This window comes from Caretta caretta, chromosome 27, assembly GCF_965140235.1.
Source record: "Caretta caretta isolate rCarCar2 chromosome 27, rCarCar1.hap1, whole genome shotgun sequence".
Classification (NCBI taxonomy): domain Eukaryota; kingdom Metazoa; phylum Chordata; order Testudines; family Cheloniidae; genus Caretta; species Caretta caretta.
In genome coordinates this window covers 11041013-11058511 of record NC_134232.1, presented here as the reverse complement: position 1 = coordinate 11058511, position 17499 = coordinate 11041013, and the positions used below count along the sequence as shown (strand labels likewise).

At 50.2% G+C, this 17499-nt stretch overlaps 1 protein-coding gene across 3 annotated transcripts; it reads left to right on the top strand.

The window, feature by feature from the left end:
• Positions 1 to 559: 559 nt before the first annotated feature.
• SP2 (Sp2 transcription factor) lies at positions 560 to 17333 on the top strand. 3 transcript variants are annotated; one of them, XM_048830304.2, is made up of 8 exons: positions 560 to 649; positions 4666 to 4828; positions 9629 to 9705; positions 10339 to 11292; positions 11950 to 12250; positions 15099 to 15273; positions 15402 to 15595; positions 16059 to 17333. In XM_048830304.2, the coding sequence occupies exons 3-8, from the start codon at positions 9643 to 9645 to the stop codon at positions 16157 to 16159; spliced, it is 1788 nt and encodes a 595-aa protein (XP_048686261.1). In that variant the 5' UTR covers positions 560 to 649; positions 4666 to 4828; positions 9629 to 9642; the 3' UTR covers positions 16160 to 17333. The 3 variants fall into 3 exon arrangements, with proteins under 3 accessions (XP_048686261.1, XP_048686259.1, XP_074979648.1); XM_048830302.2 differs by lacking the exon at positions 4666 to 4828; XM_075123547.1 differs by lacking the exons at positions 560 to 649; positions 4666 to 4828 and having other exon boundaries at positions 9655 to 9775.
• The last annotated feature ends 166 nt before the right edge of the window (positions 17334 to 17499 follow it).

The following is a 17499-nucleotide window of genomic DNA, read 5'->3' as shown; positions in this document are numbered from 1 at the left end:
ATTTGGAACAAGTTATGTACATTTGTAGGAGTGAAGGCCCAACACTGAAATGCAACCACCTCTGAAGTGGAACAGCTGTCGCTGTTACTAACCTTCCAGAATTCACAGCCCAGCTGATTTAGAAGAACCAATAAGAGGTTGAGCTGGACTGTCTGGCTTTTTAATTGGCTATTGTACATATCAATCATCATCTGAAGTGACCAATCGTAGAATTCTACTAAAAAAATCCCGCCCATTTTTAGTCCACTCCCCCCCCCCGCATTCACTTGTCAATCAATTACCAGTGGGCGATAGTTTGGTCTTCCGTCTATTGGTAAGCCGCATCGTCAATCAGAAAGCCGTCTTTCTATTGATCTCCCAGATCCGTCCGTCATTCTCAAATCAGCCGCTCATTGGTGCAGCCGGCACTCCATCACTGGGTCCGATTGATCGGCGGAGACGCCAATCAGGGGCTTGTGGCTCTTGACTGGGCAGTGCCAGTGTGTCCGCGCTCCCATTGGCCAGGAAAGGTGCGGATCGGGTGGGGATTGGCCGTATGGCAGCCGAGGGGGCGGGGCGTTCAGGGCGGTGCCCGGGCGGCCGAGGAGGAAGGAAGATGGCGCCGTGAGGGGGTCGGAGCCGCCGCCGCCGCCGCCTCCGCTCCAGCCGGGTCTGTGCACTTCGCTCACCCCTGCCCGGGGCGGGGGGCCGGGCGGGCAGGGCGCGGGAGCTCCCGCCCCGGGGCCCGAGAGCGGGGGCGGGGCGGGGCGGGGCCGGGCCTGGGCTCCGGGGCCCGGGCAGCGGGGCGGGAGCGGCGCCGACCCGGGCGGAACGGGGACCCGGAAGGGGGCGTGGGGCTCCCTGCTCCGCCCTCCCCGGGCTGCGGGCGGGCGGCGCTTCCGGGGCCCGGGAGGAGGCGGGGCGGGCGGGGATAACCCGCCTCCCTAAGAACCCGCAGCTCGTGCTGCGCCGGAGTCTCGGGGGGGAGGTTTGCATGGTCCCCCGGTGCATTGGGGGCTATCAGGGATGGTGGGGGGGAGGGAAGTTTGCATGGTCCCCCGGTGCATTGGGGGCTATCAGGGATGGTGGGGGGGGAGGGAAGTTTGCATGGTCCCCCGGTGCATTGGGGGCTATCAGGGATGGTGGGGGGGGGAGGGAAGTTTGCATGGTCCCCCGGTGCATTGGGCTGGGTATTGGGGGGGCACTAGGGATGGGCAGGGAGGTTTGTATGGTCCCCTGCTGCATTGGGGGGGGTGGCATGGGGGAGGGAGGTTTGCATGGTTCCCCGGTGCATTGGGCTGGGCACTTGGGGGCATTAGGGATGGATAGGGAGTCAGGAGATTTGTGTGGTCCCCCAGTGCATTGGGGACACTGGGATTGGGCAGGGGGCACCGGGTTTGCATCGTCCTCAGTGTATGGGGATAGGGTGAGGGACATTGGGACCATGCCAATCTCCATACCCCTCAACCCCAAGTGCATTGAGGTGGGTGTGGAGGGCACTTTGTTCCTAAGGGCTTGGTGTGGCACCTTGGGTAAAGGGGTGAATAGGCTGCCTGGGGATGGGCATGGTGTATGGAGGGGATTAACTGGATATCTGCTTCCCTACAGTACAGGAGGTATGGTGGGGGTGAAACTGACGGGGTTAGCAGGGGTGTGTGGGGATGTAGGGATTCTTGGTCCCTGGGTGCTTGGAGCTGGAGAACCTCACCTGCATGGGATGCTTTGGGAACCACAGTGTGCAGCAGGACTGATGCTGATGGAAGTCTCTGCAGGGCCTGATCACCCTCTCATTCCCTGATGCTGCTGGAGTCCCAAGGGCCATGTTGTGTTTACTATCAAGCAGTTAAAATATCCACACCCTCCAGATGTCTCCTACTGTCTGTTATAGGGAGGCTGTGAAGTACGAGTTTAGAGACCAGAGTCTGGGACCAAGTGACTCAAAACAATATCTTGGGGTTAGGACTATGTTAAATCTAACTTATAAGAGTGTGTGTGTGTAGGCATGTGCCTGGGAGCCAGTCATCTGCATAACATGACATATATATTGTCAAAGCACTAGTAGCCATCTGTACTTTGTCCACGTTAGCACTCCCACTGTTACAGTACTATGAAACTGAAATAGTGGGGGATTTCCCTAAAAAGTCTATTGAGGACAAAGCAATACAGCACACTTAGTATAGCAAAGTAAAATGTAAGTCTTGTGTTGTCTTAGTGCAACCTAATGTGCTGGTTACAAATTTGGTTAGAGTGAAAACTTTCTCCTTTGAGGGAAAAGAAGGTGTTAAAGAATCAGAATTGATGATGAAGAAACTCCAGAACTAACATATTGAAGTTTTGGTGCTAGAGCGACCACTCAGGTTAAACATTGTATCTTAAAAACAGTTTGCCTTAGTGATAAACACTTAAGAATATTAGAGGGGTGCTGTTAGGTTGAAATTGACACATTTTTAAAAAAATGGTTTTTACTAGAGATCACCCTTTGAATTCCTGAAAATAAATTTTATTTAAAATTTTCAGTTCCCTTGTGGATATTTACAAGGGTCTTATAAATTAGTATAACTGGCACTAAAGAATAAGTAATATCTAGCAAAAAGAAATAAGGCACACATTTTACAGGGAGGATAATTAACCACTTGAGCAACTTATCTGTGGATGCAGTTGAGTTTCTATCACTTCAGATTTTTAATAAATCAGGATTGGATTCTCTCTCTCAGATGCATGCTTTACTTCAACCAGAAGTTATGGCTGGATGCTGAAACCATTTGGTGAAATTCTCTGGCCTGTGTTGTGCAGGGGGTCAGACTAAATGATCACAGTGGTCTCTTCTGGCCTTAAATTCATAATATTTGTTTCTCCTTTGCCAGCTGCCTCTATGTCAGTGTTCTCAACCTTTCTAGACGATTGTACTGCTTTCTAGAGTCTGATTTATCTTGAGTACCCCCAAGTTTCATCTCACTTAAAAACTGATTTGGTAAACAAGTAGACATAAAAATACAAAAGTGTCACAGCACACTAGTACTGAAAAATTGCTGACTTTCTCATTTTTGCCATATAATAAAATAAATTTAAATATAAAATGGTACTTACATTTCAGGGTATAGTTTATAGAGCAGTATAAACAACTCATTGTTTATATGAAATTTTAGTTTGTACTGACTTCGCCAGGGCTTTCATGTAGCCTGTTGGAAAACTAGGCAAACATCTCGATGAGTTGATGTACCCCCTGGGAGGTCTCTGCATACCTCCAGGAGTATGTGGACCCCTGGTTAAGAACTACTGCTCTACAGGGTAACAGTGAATCCAACTAAACACACAGTGCTTGCCAATCCACACAGTAAACACACTGAAAAAATATTTTTCCTGTAACTTCTTTTTGGCTGTGTCTGTACTGAAAATGCTACAACAGCACAACTGCAGTGGTGCCGCTGTAGTGTTCCAGTGTAAACGCTCGCTACAGCAACAAGAGGGGTTCTCGTGGTGCGGTAGGTAATCCACCTGCCCAAAAGGCTAAGGTAGCTAGATTGACAGAAGAATTCTTCCATTGACCTAGCACTAGCTACACAGGGGGGTTAAATTGGCTTATTACGTCTCTCAGGGGTGTGTATGTTTCATCACAAGCTAATAAGAACAGCCGTACTGGGTCAGACCAAAGGTCCATCTAATCCTTATGAACAATTTTACTAAGATCCATTTTTTCTCCATTAGCCTTAAATTTTGGACCTAATCTATCTGGCAGTCCTATTAAATGTAGAACTAGAGCTCTGCTCACCTACCCAATGTGCAGCTCCAAGCATCTTGTTGACACTAAACAAATAATACATAACCATTGTGAAGAATTGAGAAATAAAACCAAAATTTTTCTCTCAGCTGACTTGTGGGTTTAGGAATTATTTTTAAATTTCCTGAATCTGCTGTCTGACTGCAGTAAACATATATTTCTAATCCTCTGCAAAAGAGGAAGCTTCTGTCCCCATCTTTCAATTGGTTTAACATCTTATTCCTTTTTAGGCCTGTCCCCAGTAAGAACAGAGCCATGTTACCTAAAGCTGTGATTTGGTGAGGTCAGCTGTAGCCACATGTACAAAGGCTGCTTTTGGTTAGGTGGATGTTCCTTTGTGTTTTTTATTTCCAGTGTAGTTTCTTTCACACATGAACTCCAGCCATGCAACATGATCCATATGGGTGGGAAGGATGGTTCAGTGGTTAGGGGGCCAGCCTGGGAACTGAGAATTGTGGGATTAAATCCCTGTTCCACCACAGACTTGCAACCTCAGGCAAATCACTCAGCCTCTCTGTTCCTCAGTTTCCCATATGTAAAATGGGGACAATACTTTCCTACCTCAGAGGGGTGTTGTGAGAATAAATATATTAAAGATTGTGAGGCACTTGGATCCTACAGTAATGTAGTAAGTACCAAAGATAGATCTTTTACACCTGCGTAGTCTTCATATCTCTGTAGAAGACTGCCTGCGTAGACCAGATTGCAGGACTTGGAGACATGTTTTGCCACTTGTGGTACTGAGTATTGATAGGTGTGTTATGTAAGTATTTGCATAGGCTCTTTATACTGAGAAGGAAGTTGTGGGTACAAAGGAAAATTTCCTGATGGCAGAGCTTCAGTGAAAGGGGCTAATTATCATTAGGGGAAAAAAACCCAAACCACTCTTCCCTTTATATCTTTTGTAGAATGTTGAAGATAATGGCAGAGTTTCAAAAAATTAAGTCTTGTGACAAGTGAAGCAGTCGCCTTTCAGAAAACCTACCAATCGTGCTGGTGTGAATGTTCCAGCTGGCTTCTAACAGGCGTTACTACTGGCTGGAAATGGGTTCTTATTGGCTGGCGCGATTGGTAAGTTTTCTTGTTCTTGTTGTACAGCTTGATTGCTCAGTTTGCAGTTCGGTGGAGTTTTTAAATGCATTCTAAACTAACGAAGAGAGCTGTTTAGCCTGCATGCTTAAAGACTCGGTATCTGGACAGTTAGCTAGTACCTACGTGTCCCTGTTTGTGTATCCGAGGGCAGGAACAAGTCCTAATTGTATTTGCTCAGATAACTTGATAAAAGAAACAACTCTTCAGCCAGCAGTCTTCCAAGGCAGAGAGCCAAAGTACAGTGGGAATGGGGTGGACAGAGAGGTTGTAACTTTGAGTGAGCGCTCTTTGACAGGTTCAAGGGGTGTTCTGTTCCGTTTGGCACTTGACTGTAGTTGTGGGTTTACAGAAGGGCAAAGTGACTCTGAATTGTTAAGTGACTTCTTGGTGAATAAGTGAGTAGCTCACAGCAAACTGCTGTTAGATGATGACAAATGGTGATAGTTTGCCAAGGAGGAACTTCTCCTGCTTCTCATAAAGGTCTGTAGCCCAGAAGACTACAGGCTTGGAAATATTTACTCTAGTAAATTATGGTTCTGTCCCCAAATCTGAATTGGACAGAGAGATGGGCTCCTGGAAGTTGTGTTTAAGTAGCCCATTGGTCTTACCATGCTGTAAGTGGATTTGTACTCTGCTGCCTTTTCAAAATGTCAAACTGTCACCAGGGGATGTTGGGAGGAAATGTTTGGGTGACAGATTAACACTGGGTTCAAACAGCAAACACAGAGAGATGACTTTTCTCTCCACATTTATCCCCCTAATTGATTTATAAAGGTTAATGACACCCCCCCACGCCCCTTTAATGTGTTTCATTTTTTGGCCTGGCTTAATGTCACTCATGTGCCATCCAAGAAATTAATCCATAGCAGTTCCTGCTTCTGCTGAAAGGGAGGGTACAGTCATTTAGGTTGGGCAGGAGTTCAAGCCCCTGGTTTTCTGGGAAAAATCTACCCTTTTATCAAAGGCCAGCGAGCTGGGCGCTAACATCTGATGCTTCGGTGGCTGAGAGGTTACCACAGTGAATGAGCAAGAGTGGCTTGAAGGGAATGGATGCCCTTCTGTCAGAACTGGTGCAAATAATTTCCATCTGATGATGTCCCAGGCTCTGGGATCTCTAAACTGGCTCTCTGTGAGGATTTATGCACTTGGCCATGGCAGGATGTGAAACAGCCTTTGTGTAGCTTTGGGAGAAGCCTGGAGTCTTTCCTTATTCAGTGTTGAACTGTCTGCTTTTGGGAAGTGGACTCCTTGGTGACTTGGCTTGGAACCCGCTAGCTCAGATTGTTTGCTACTCTCTGTTTGGGGAAAGGTTCGGCATTGCTCAGAGAGAAGTTTTGTGTCTCTGCTGACCAACGATAGTTTTAAAGACTGGTCAGTAACATTCAGGGCAGTCAAAACAGCAAACAGGAGAATGAGGGCAAAGGACATTGACGTTACTAAGTGTTCTGGGTTTAATTGCATCTGAAATATATAAATAGCGTTTCTCCTAGCCCTGAGCTGTATTAAGATCTTATGACTGGCTCCTGTGTTGAGTAAAGTGTAGACACACACTGATTCCTAGAGTTACTCCTTAAACTGATAATCAAATTAAGCAGCACAGTATGTTAATTCACTAGGTCTCTCCATTGACCTACCTGTAAGAAATACTGATGTAATTCAGTTATATTTACTATTTATTATTTATACTGTGGTAGCCTGCAGGAGCCCCAGTCACTGACCCTGGCCCTATGGTGCTAGGTATTGTACAGACAGAGGGTCCTGCCCCAAACAGCTTGTCATCTAGAGATAAGACATGAGACAGCAGGTGAATACCAACAGATTGGGGAGCAGAAGGGAACAATAAGACAGTCCTGATCAGCATGATGGGCAGTGGCCTTAGCACACCAGCCGCCTAACCGTTGTCAAGTTTTTTAGAGGCATCATGGCCTAGGAGAGTTTGCAGGAGGTCAGGGGGGTGGCTTTGCGGATGGTTACAGATATCCTCCTTCCATACGTGAGAGGCAGTGTGGAAGAAAGTACTATCAAGCACTAGTCAAGAATATCCACCTTGTCTGAATCACCGGAGAAGTAGTCAAATCTTGTAGCTGGTGGTAAATAGCCCCAGGGTTCACACTCCTGGCATGTCAAGACTGTATTCCTTTCCTCCCATCTTTTCATAGGCTGAGGCAGACTGAGCTGTCAAGTGCAGTGTGTCTCCGATTGTATAGAGACCGTGCCTGCCATCCTGTTTCTCTCCCATTGTGGTGTCTTCCTTTACACTGTTACTTAGGGTGTTGGTTGCTGTTCTTGGGGGGTGTGGATACTGCATCCTTGATTTGACTGCTATGGCTCATGGTGTGTACAGGGTGCATGGGTACTGTACATCTCCCCAAGGTTGGGAGCCAAAGCTGGAGAGCTGCCTACCCATTCTGAGATCATTCCATGCTTTGCTGTGAGGACCCGTCTCCTTGTAAATGGGCTGATTTTGCTCATAGCAGCAAAGCGAAGCAAACTGGAACTAAATGCTTCCCCTCCCTATTAGCTAAGACTTGGCTTCTCCATGTCATGAGTGGATCACTTTTCTTGGACTTCAGCATTTGCCTTCTGCTTACGGGGAGGCCGTGTCTTCACCAGGGGGAAAAAAGGTGGTTTTGAATCATTTGTTAGTATGCTAGTGTGGACTAGGCAATTGTTGTTTTTACAAGTGTTAGCTAGTCGAGATAAACCGTAGGCCCTCCCCGCATTCATCTCGACACTTGTGAAACTACAGACTGCCTTGTCCACACTGGGATTTTACCATGTGGTCCAAAACCAGCCTCTTTTTCCTTGTGCAGATGCAGCCTTTGGTTGGGGCTAGTGTATTGTCAGTCTTTCACCTTTAGGCTGAAGATCACCCCTCCCTTTGTCTCTCTGAGATGGGAGAGTGTCTGTGAACACCCATATTCCTCAAATGTCCATAACTCCCCATTTCAAATCCGTACCCTGCCAGTGATTGTAACGCAGAGAGTTTGGGCTTAAAAAAGCTCCCACTGGCATGTCTTCTAGGTAAATATTATCAAGCTGTTGAGCCATACCAAGAATGTTAGGTGGGATGACCGGGGAATTTGCCAAAGGAAATATCATGGACGAAATGTCTTCTCCAGGACAAAAGACTCTGCAAGTTCTAAGGATTTAGGAGGGTCTTTTCCTGGCTTCACTGTATTTAAGCCTGTAACAAAGCAATCCTTTCTGCTGTGCTCGTTGCAACCTTCCTCATTCCCTTCTGTCTCGCTGGAGTCTGCAGCATGAGCGTTAGGGCTGAGAAGTTGAGAACTTGCCCACTCCTGTCAGAAGGGTGTTAGTGGAGAAGCGCAAGTATTTCCATTAAGTGCTAACAGTATTAACCTTTTCACTGCAGACGGTCATACTGGAAACCTCCAGCGAGTGCTGGACCTGTCAGGTTCTGATGCTGTGTAACAGGAATATAGTATCTAATCAGAGTATTCAAATAATTGAGATGGTTGCTACTGCAGGCTCTGCTTCCATCTGCTAAATGTGTCAAACAAGCACTTTTCTTACCCTGTTTCCACCTAGTGTAGCCTCATCCTTGTCCTGAGCTCTTCTCTCTTCCCATTCAGTTGCCTATTTCAAACCCTGTGTACTCCACTCTCTAGCTTTGGCTCTCATGAAATCATCTGCCGTGCTTTCTTGTCCTTTTGTTTTGCGTGCTGCAGCTATATGTCCTCCCTGTCCATCTGCACATTAGCATTTTCCTTTCGACCTCCCGCAGTTGCACTGCAAGCAGGGGACCTCCAGGAGAGAGTTATCCCATAATTGCATAATGACTTCTACACATTCTGCACCAATGACACACCAAAGTAATCGGCACTGACTCTGTTTCCAACCCAAAACAGCATTAAAACTTTACCCTGATAGAAAACTTCAGGTATGTCTACACTGCAAAAAAAAAAACAAAAAAAAACCATGGCAGTGAATCTCCGAGCCCAGGTCCGCAGCCTCGGCACTGAAAATAGCAGTGTAGACTGTTTGGACCCCAAAGCCCAGGGAGTGGGGTGGGCTTTAGAGCCTGAGCTCCAGCCCAAGCCAGAATGTCTACATGGCTGTTTTTAGTCTGTAGACCCAGGCTCGGAGACGCCCTGCACAGGGGTTTTTTGGCAGTGTAGACATTCTCTTGGAAGCATACAGAAGGCAACATGGACCTGCAGAGAGAGTACTGGACTGGGAGTCAGACCAGAGGATCTACTCTTCTTTCTGCTGCTGATCTTCTTCATGGCCTCGGGCAAGTCTCTGGGCTTCCGCCCACCCTTTCTCTGTCTGGTCTGTGTAGACTGTAAGCTCTTCAGGGCAGGGACTATCTGTCTCTTCCTCTATGTTGTTTGTAGAGTGCCCAGTGCAGCAGAGCCCCAACCTCCATGCAAGGCCCCTAGGTGCTGCTAAGACACAAATAAATAATCGAGGAAGTCCATCCATTTCCCTCTGTCTTCTGATCCTTGGCTTCTGTTTGCTGCCCATGGTGATGTAATGGTCCCTTCTGCCATTAGCAACAATCCATGCAAAGGTTGAAATAACAAATTGCGAATCGATAAAATCCCACTTCATATGAAGGCGCACGCTGCCAGGAACTGAGCCATTCGTTGCGTCAGCGCTGATGATTTTGGAAGGCGAGATTAGTTCAGAGGACGGACGCGTTATGTGACTCCTTTAGGCTTCGGGGCTGGGGGTGATGCAGAAGGGCCTGAACTGTACTCCTTGTTGTCAACGTTAGCCTTACTCCTCCTCCTGTGTGTTTCCTCCCTGCAGGTCAAGAGGACAATATGGCAGCCACTGCGGCAGTCAGTCCTAGTGAATACCTGCAGCCTGCTGCCTCCACAGCACAGGTGAGAGGGCGACTGCATGGCTCCTTACTGTGGCATTGAGAACTGCGGGGGACACACCACGCACAACTGTGTAATGTGCTTGTGAAACCGTTTTGCTAGTGGCTGCTTTACTGCGCCCTCAGGGGATCAGCATCTCCTGCAGAGCTTCCTCCCCTGTCTCTGTAGAAGTTGGTGCTGTTGATTTGGAAGGAAGGGTGGCCTTGTAAATAGGGCTTTGGAGCGGAGCCCGCGAGCAGCTCCAGAGCAGTGGAGCTGCAGGTTTTTGCCTGGAGCTGGAGTGGAGCCGGAGCACAGCTCCAAAGCCCTGCTTGTAAAACACAGGACCGGAAGCCAGGTCTCCTGGTTTGTCTTCCTAGTTCTGCCACTGAGTCACTTTGTGGCCTTGGAGAAGTCCCTTCCCCTCTGTGTTTCATTTTCCCCATCTGCTTAATGGGTCTAGTAACACCAGCCTATCTCCGAAGGGGGATGTGCTTTGAGATCAAAGGCACTGGTGGTGGGTAAGGAAGATTCTGACAGCTGTACAGAAACCTTAGAAGCTTGCTTTGTGTTTACATCACCTCTGAAACTGATCTCCTGCATCAGCTGAACCATCTCAATTCAAACCCGTCTCTTCATTCCTGTCTCCTCCTCTAGGACTCTCAGCCATCTCCACTAGCCCTGCTTGCAGCGACATGTAGCAAAATCGGTCCTCCCGCCGTGGAAGCCGCCGTCACTCCTCCGGCCCCTCCTCAGCCCACACCTCGAAAACTTGTCCCCATCAAACCTGCACCAGTTCCTCTGGGTTCCAGTAAGAACAGCTTTGGGATCTTGTCGTCGAAAGGGAACCTCTTCCAGATCCAAGGGTCTCAGCTTGGGACATCCTATCCTGGGGGGCAGCTGGTTTTTGCCATTCAGAATCCAACCATGATCAACAAAGGGGCCCGCTCGTCTACGAACATCCAGTACCAGACTGTCCCTCAGATTCAAGCAGCAGGGGGGCAGACCATACAAGTTCAACAGAACCTAGCCAACCAGATTCAGATTATTCCCGGCACTAACCAAGCGATCATTACCCCCTCCTCTTCCACGCACAAGCCTGTGCCAATCAAGCCGGCTCCCGCGCACAAGGCCGGGGCATCGTCTGTGCAGAGTGCAAGCAACGTTGTCAAGCTGACCGGCGGCGGCAACATGACACTAACCCTGCCAGTTAATAACCTGGTGAATGCCGCGGACCCTGGCGCTCAGGCTCAGATCATAGCCGAGAGCCCGTCAAAACCCTGTAAAAAGACTAGAAAGAAAGCCATGTCACCAGCCCAGACGACAGCCATGGCCGTGGCCGAGCAAGTAGAAACAGTGTTGATAGAGACTACGGCAGATAACATAATCCAGGCAGGAAATAACCTGCTGATAGTGCAGAGTCCTGGCTCAGGCCAGCCAGCGGTGGTGCAGCAGGTCCAGGTGGTCCAACCCAAGCAAGAGCAGCAGGTGGTACAGATTCCCCAGCAGGCCCTGAGAGTGGTCCAGGCGGCCTCTGCCACACTCCCTACCGTCCCCCAGAAGTCCTCTCAGAACTTTCAGATCCAGGCAGCTGAGCCAACTCCTACGCAGGTACCAGGTCCTTAACCCTTTCTGGGGGGTACATCTGTGTCTGGGAGATCCACCGACGATCAGTGACTCAGCTGGTGGTGTGTAAGGAAAGGCAGAGTGGCCAGGGGGTACGGCATGAGATAGGAATCTCTTTGCAGGCGGGGTTTGTGTTTAGAAATACCTGGGCAACTTCTCCTTTCAAGCTATGTATTGCAAGCCCAGACTTCCATGTTATGCAAGCATGGTGGTTTGATGTGTCGAGAGGGAGGTGGAATGCATCTTTTAGTCTGTTGTAGGGAGAGGGGTGGATGTGACTGGTGTGTGGCAAGCAGTCACCTTCCTATGTGTTAGAAGCCTTTCTTGTGATGGATCCTTGCAGGACTTGCCTTATTTTTACATAGCCAACTCTTGATTCTTGACTGATCATGACTAGGTGGAGAGATCCAGGGCGGCCCCAGCGCTGGGAGGGCACAGAAAACCCCTCTCACAGGCTGGCCGTAGTGTACGTTAATTACATGTAATTCCTCGCGAATTGCGGACTTACTACGTTGGTGGTGGCACTGGGTGTCCTGGACCCGAAGCCCATCGTCCCAATCCTGTGAGTCACACGGGGCCGTATTTGTGCTCTGGCTAAGCGACGGCTGGTCTGAGTCCTTTCCCGTTTCCTTCTTCCTTCAGGTCTACTTCAAAACACCTTCAGGGGAGCTGCAGACCGTGCTACTTCAGGAAGCCCCGGCTGTGACGGTGGCCCCTTCTCCCACCTCCTGCAGCAGCCCCATGTCCCGCAGTGCCCAAGCAGGAGGAAGCTGCAAAAAGCCAGCTGCCCGCAAAGAGCGCCCCCTGCCGAAGATCGCCCCTGCTGGAGGCATTATCAGCTTGAACGCCGCCCAGCTGGCGGCTGCGGCCCAGGCGATGCAGACCATCAACATTAACGGTGTCCAAGTCCAAGGCGTACCTGTCACAATCACCAACACCGGAGGTGGGATATGCACTGTTACACCCTAGTGCTAGGGATGTGATGTGTGCTGATTGGGGAGGTGGGCGGGGTAGGGGGGGAAGAAACTATCTGAGCTCCCAAAGCCTTAAAGGTTCTGGGGGCCAGGAACTTCCTCACTGGCTGCGTAGATTTCATTTGGATCTTAAGCCAAGCCCTGGTGCCCGTGACCGAGTACTGCAGAGTGTTAACTGTCCTACAATTCTATAGCCCCTTTTGTCCCAAAAGTTCCCTCATTGTATCTCTCTGCAGCCCTAGGGAGGCCTCGCCTGATAGATCAGCTGTGCTGAGCCCCAGACTCTACAAGGGTGCTTCACAGCCTCTCTGAGCAACCAAGTTAATTAATGAAAGCACGGATTGATAGTCACGCCTGTCTGAGGGCTGACTTTTTTGCTCTGTTGGGTCCTGAACCAATCTCCCGAAAGTCCTGGTAGATGTACGGACCCAGTGAGTTTTAAGCTCACCTACTTATTAGACCACCCCGAGACTAGAGGCAGATGGTTTGGAGAGCTGGAATTCCTGCTTTGTCCTAGTCTATCCCTGTCAGGTGGTATGAGAGGGTACTGTACCAGCCCTCCTGCCGATTTCCTTCTTGATTCTTTTGCCTTTCAACTGCCTGTTGTTTAGGCAGCGGCTATTTAAAACAAATTAATGCTAGAACCCAAAAGCTTGGAATCCCAGCTTCCAAGCAGTGTAAAGCCTTCATCTCTTCTCTCCAGCACAGGGGTTCTCAAACTTCACTGCACCACAGACCCTTCTGACAAGAAAATTACCATATGACCCTGGGGGAAGTAGGGGGCTGGAGACCGAGCCCCGCCATCCTGGGTGGGGTTGGAACTCGGCCTTCAGCTTCAGTCCTGAGCCCCAGCAAGTCTAATGCTGGCCCTGGCGACCCCATTAAAATGTGGTTGCGGCCCACTTTGGAGTCCCGGCCCACGGTTTGAGAACCACTGCTCTAGCAGGTGGTGGGTTATTCCCTGCCACAATCACATGGGGAAGGCTACTGCGAAAGTGCTTCCAGTAGTCAGACCACTACAGATGCTTTCAGGATCTCTAAAATTTTCCAAGCGCTGGTCACGGACTAGTGATGAGAAAGAAATCCAGTGAATTCTGAGTGGCTGAGCATCCCAAGCCATGACAGCTCCTGCTTCATAATGCCCTTGCTGTTCAGTTCTGGACACAGCCCTGTGTCCTCTTCTTAGGGCAAGTGACTTTCCTACCATGCCAGAGAAAATATCAAAACCACAACTGCCATCCTGCATTTGTGCAGGCTGGAAGTAATGGTGAGTCTTAGCCCAGTCTCCAGATCTCTTTAGCAACAGAGAGTTTGTAAATACTGCACTGCATTCAACTCCTCCTGTTCCAAGGTGGCATTGCAGACATAGACACTTCCTTTCATAACTGACTTCGGAGAATCATGGCTCTGTGGTGTGCTCCATCATTGCCTGCATCTGCCCCCAGCCAATGTGGTAGATCGACCCGTTGCTCTCAGTGGCACGTTTCTGCATTCCAGAGCTCGGCTGGGAGGCTTTTGCTGCAGGAAGCATCAGGAAAGGAAGTTCTGTCTGGGAAAAGGCAATCTGTTTTCTGATCCAGAAAGACCTGCCAGAGGGCTTCTTCCTCAGCAGGAAGTGGCAAGATTCCCAGCTGGATTTTTAAGTTGGAAGCTGTCCTTCCTCGCTTGGCTAAACCAAAGCAGTGTAAAATACAGAACGGTTGCTAAGTGAGCTGCCACGATTTGTGGCTTGCACACAAATCTGTCCCGAAACCAGCAAATAAATGAATCGGCACTGGCCAGATGTTCACTCCTGTCTGCATCATCCACCGTGGTGTAGTGGTTTCATGGTAAATTACCAGCTACCAGCTGAGGTGGCTAGTCCTGAGATGATGATGGAACCTTCCACCTCAAGGGTTGCAAGTTCAGATCCAGCCCAGGCTCTGCAGGGCCTGCTGGCTGTTCCATACGTGAGATGAGTTGATGGGTGTCTCAGCCCTGTTTCCACAGTTGGCGCTTATTGGCCACTTGCTTGGAGGGCCCCCATGGTGAAGCCAAGCACTGTGGAAGCTGAGCTGCCCTCTCTGCTGCAGAGAAAGGATCCCTGCAGAGCAGTCTTGAGGCCTGCTGAAGGGAAAGCATCTGCTCAGTAGCTACAGGGCTTCGGTCTGAAGAGGCGCTGAGCTGACCTTTTTCAGCAGCATTGAAGGATGTTGGATTTCTGTCACCCAGGGGCCCTGGGAGGATCAATTCCACTCGCTGACATTGACATCAGTTTTCTTCTTTCCAGCCCCCGGCGCGGCCCAGGCTCCCGCGTCCCTGAAGCCGGAGCTTGGAGCTGGCCCCTCAGGGTGCCAGGTAAGTCCCATTTTTTTTGTAAATATATTGCACGTTTTTTCAAAGTTTCTTTTTCATTTCCTGTTCCGATTGTTCCCCCCCGCCCCAAGGGTTAAATTGAAAACTTTGAAAAACCGCACAGTATATTCAGAAAAAAGGGACTTGCCTCCCCCTTAAAGGGCCAGCACCACAGGGGGGTCCAGGGCCGTTGGGACACTGCATACTAGGGTGGCACAGAGGAGAAAGGAAGCAAAATCTGGGGGTGCTGAGTAGGGACTGGTCACATTATTGGAGCTGGTTCCTTTCCCTTTGCCAGGCCTCCCTTTTAAGGATTTGATCTGCTTAGGCAGCTGGAGCATTGCCTGTGTGGGGAATATGGGAAAAGAGGCGTGTACAACGCCAGCAGCAAGACGTTTGCGTCTCCGCTTGGGGTTGGGGGTCTCCCAGGGGAACGCCGAGCAGCAGCCTTAATACCCTTCTCCCTCTGCTTCTCACCCGCAGGCCAGCAGCAGCTGACAGTCCAAAACGTGTCTGGCAACAACCTGACCATCAGCGGCCTGAGCCCAACCCAGATCCAGCTGCAGATGGAGCAGGCGCTGTCCGGGGAGATCCAGCCTGGGGAGAAAAGGCGGCGCATGGCATGCACCTGCCCCAACTGCAAGGACGGGGAGAAAAGGTGAGTGGGCAGATGGGGGCGGGACAGGTGATTGTCGGGGGGAGAGACAGACAGTGCCAGCCATCTCTGCCCCTCCCCGCCCCCACATCAGCAAGAGTAACAGTCGCGATGGTTTCCTGTCCCTGCAGGTCAGGGGATCAGGGGAAGAAGAAGCACATCTGCCACATCCCTGAGTGCGGCAAAACTTTCCGCAAGACCTCGCTGCTGCGGGCCCACGTCCGCCTGCACACGGGCGAGCGCCCCTTTGTCTGCAACTGGGTCTTCTGCGGGAAGCGGTTCACACGCAGCGATGAGCTGCAACGGCACGCCCGGACGCACACAGGTCTGTTGCCCGCCGCACCTGCTCCCCATCTCCCGTGTCCCACCAGGAGAGCCCTGCCGTGTCTCGGAGCTGGTCTTGTGGGACTGTCTCCCCCCTCTCCTGCTTCCGCTTCACCAGTAACCCCAGAGCATGCTGCCGCCTTGCCCGCCGAGCGCTTTGCTGACTAGGCGATGGGGAGGGGGGCTCCAGAGCATATGGAGGTCTCTGCTGCTTTCGCGTCACCCCAGCTGCAGCTTGGCACAGATCCGTCATCTCCCTGCAGGGGGAGGGACGGGGTGCTAGCTGTACACACGGGGAGCTGGGCGGGAAGGGGAGCATGCATCGGTGCATTCCCCCTTCCCGGCATGAGGACGCAACACGCGCCCTTCCGGGCACAAGTCTAGAGCTGGAGCGATCGAGGCTCGGCTGCAGCAGCAAGCACTGGCCTCTGGCGCGTTGAACGTTGCTCTTGTTTCCCTGGCAGGTGATAAGCGTTTTGAGTGTGTGCAGTGCCAAAAGCGCTTCATGAGAAGTGACCACCTGACGAAGCACTATAAAACCCACCTGGTCACCAAGAACTTGTAGGGTTAGCGGCAGCCAGACGCGGGGGCCGCCAGCTGGCCCTCGAGCACTGGCTAAGCCCTGCACTGCCATGGACAGTCCCCGGCATGGGTACGGCGTAGGGGTTGGGCAGACGGCCAGCCTGGGACTCCACAGCCGTAGTCGCGCTCCTGGCTTTGATACCCTCCCAGAGGTGTCTGCGCGGGGAGAGGAGTCATTGCTGATCTTCCTTCCTCGGAAGCCATCCGCCTTCCAGCACAGTCCTTGGGAATCCAGCTCCTTCCTCCGCAGAGCGCGTCAGAGCCGGACATTGATTGCACGGGCCGGGACGAAGGGGAAGCCCTTATTTCCAAAGGAAAATGCTAACGTGGGTGCGAGCGGCAGATGCTCCTCGCTGCGTCGCGGGCTGGGGGGACTGAACAAGCCGTGCCGTGCCATCCTCATGTAAACGGAACAAGGATGCCGGTGAAACTTTCTCACGGTGCCCCCCCACTCCCTGCGCTTGTGAAGCTTCGACACAGCGGGGGGCAGCACTCCACAGACAGCCCACCTGGCGCTCTGCGGCACATTCCTACTTTATATTTAAAATCTATAAATAACTATAAATATCTCTCTCTATAAACTCCTTTGGAAGGCCCCTTTTTTCTATGGAAATTGTTGCCTTATGCTCCCAGCTCCCAAGTATGAACACTGTGTATCGTGAGTGCTTTTTTTTTTTTTTATTTAATTGAGCCCGTTTAATAATCTGCCCTCCCAATCCTTTTCCCTCCAAAGTTCTTTTCTAATTATGAATTGAAGAGGTTTTTTTCCTCTCCGCTGATTTATTTTTCCTTTTCATTTCTCGGTGACATGGCATTTCCTTTTGAATCTTGGATCTTTAAATCCTCTTTTGCCCATAATGCCAACCCCCACCCCCACCCCCGGCAGCCCATCACTGTGTATAGTGTATATTGTATCATAGACTATATTGCTTCCGTGTTTACTACATGTTTCAAAAACATATGGCTTGTTATTTTTGAGCTTTTAAATTAAAAAAAAAAATCCACTTTATTTTTTAGTTGTAACTGCTTGAGGTATGTTTTATGAATTAAGTGACAGATCTGTTGTTCTTTATTAACGATGTAACTGGCTGGCTGGTGAAGAGTCAGCCAAGAGTTTTTTCTTGCTAAATAAATTTAGTCGCCAGAGGCAAACCCAGCATGGGAAGCAAAGGATCCTTTGTCTTGTAAGCGTGACGCCTGGTAAAAGGGACCAGTTTTTGGGGAGTGGTGAGATGGTTAGTTGGGGGGTGACCAGGTCAGTTGTTTGTATCACAGTAGCACCAAGAGACCCGCTGAGATTTCAACCCCGTCCACTGGAGCCAC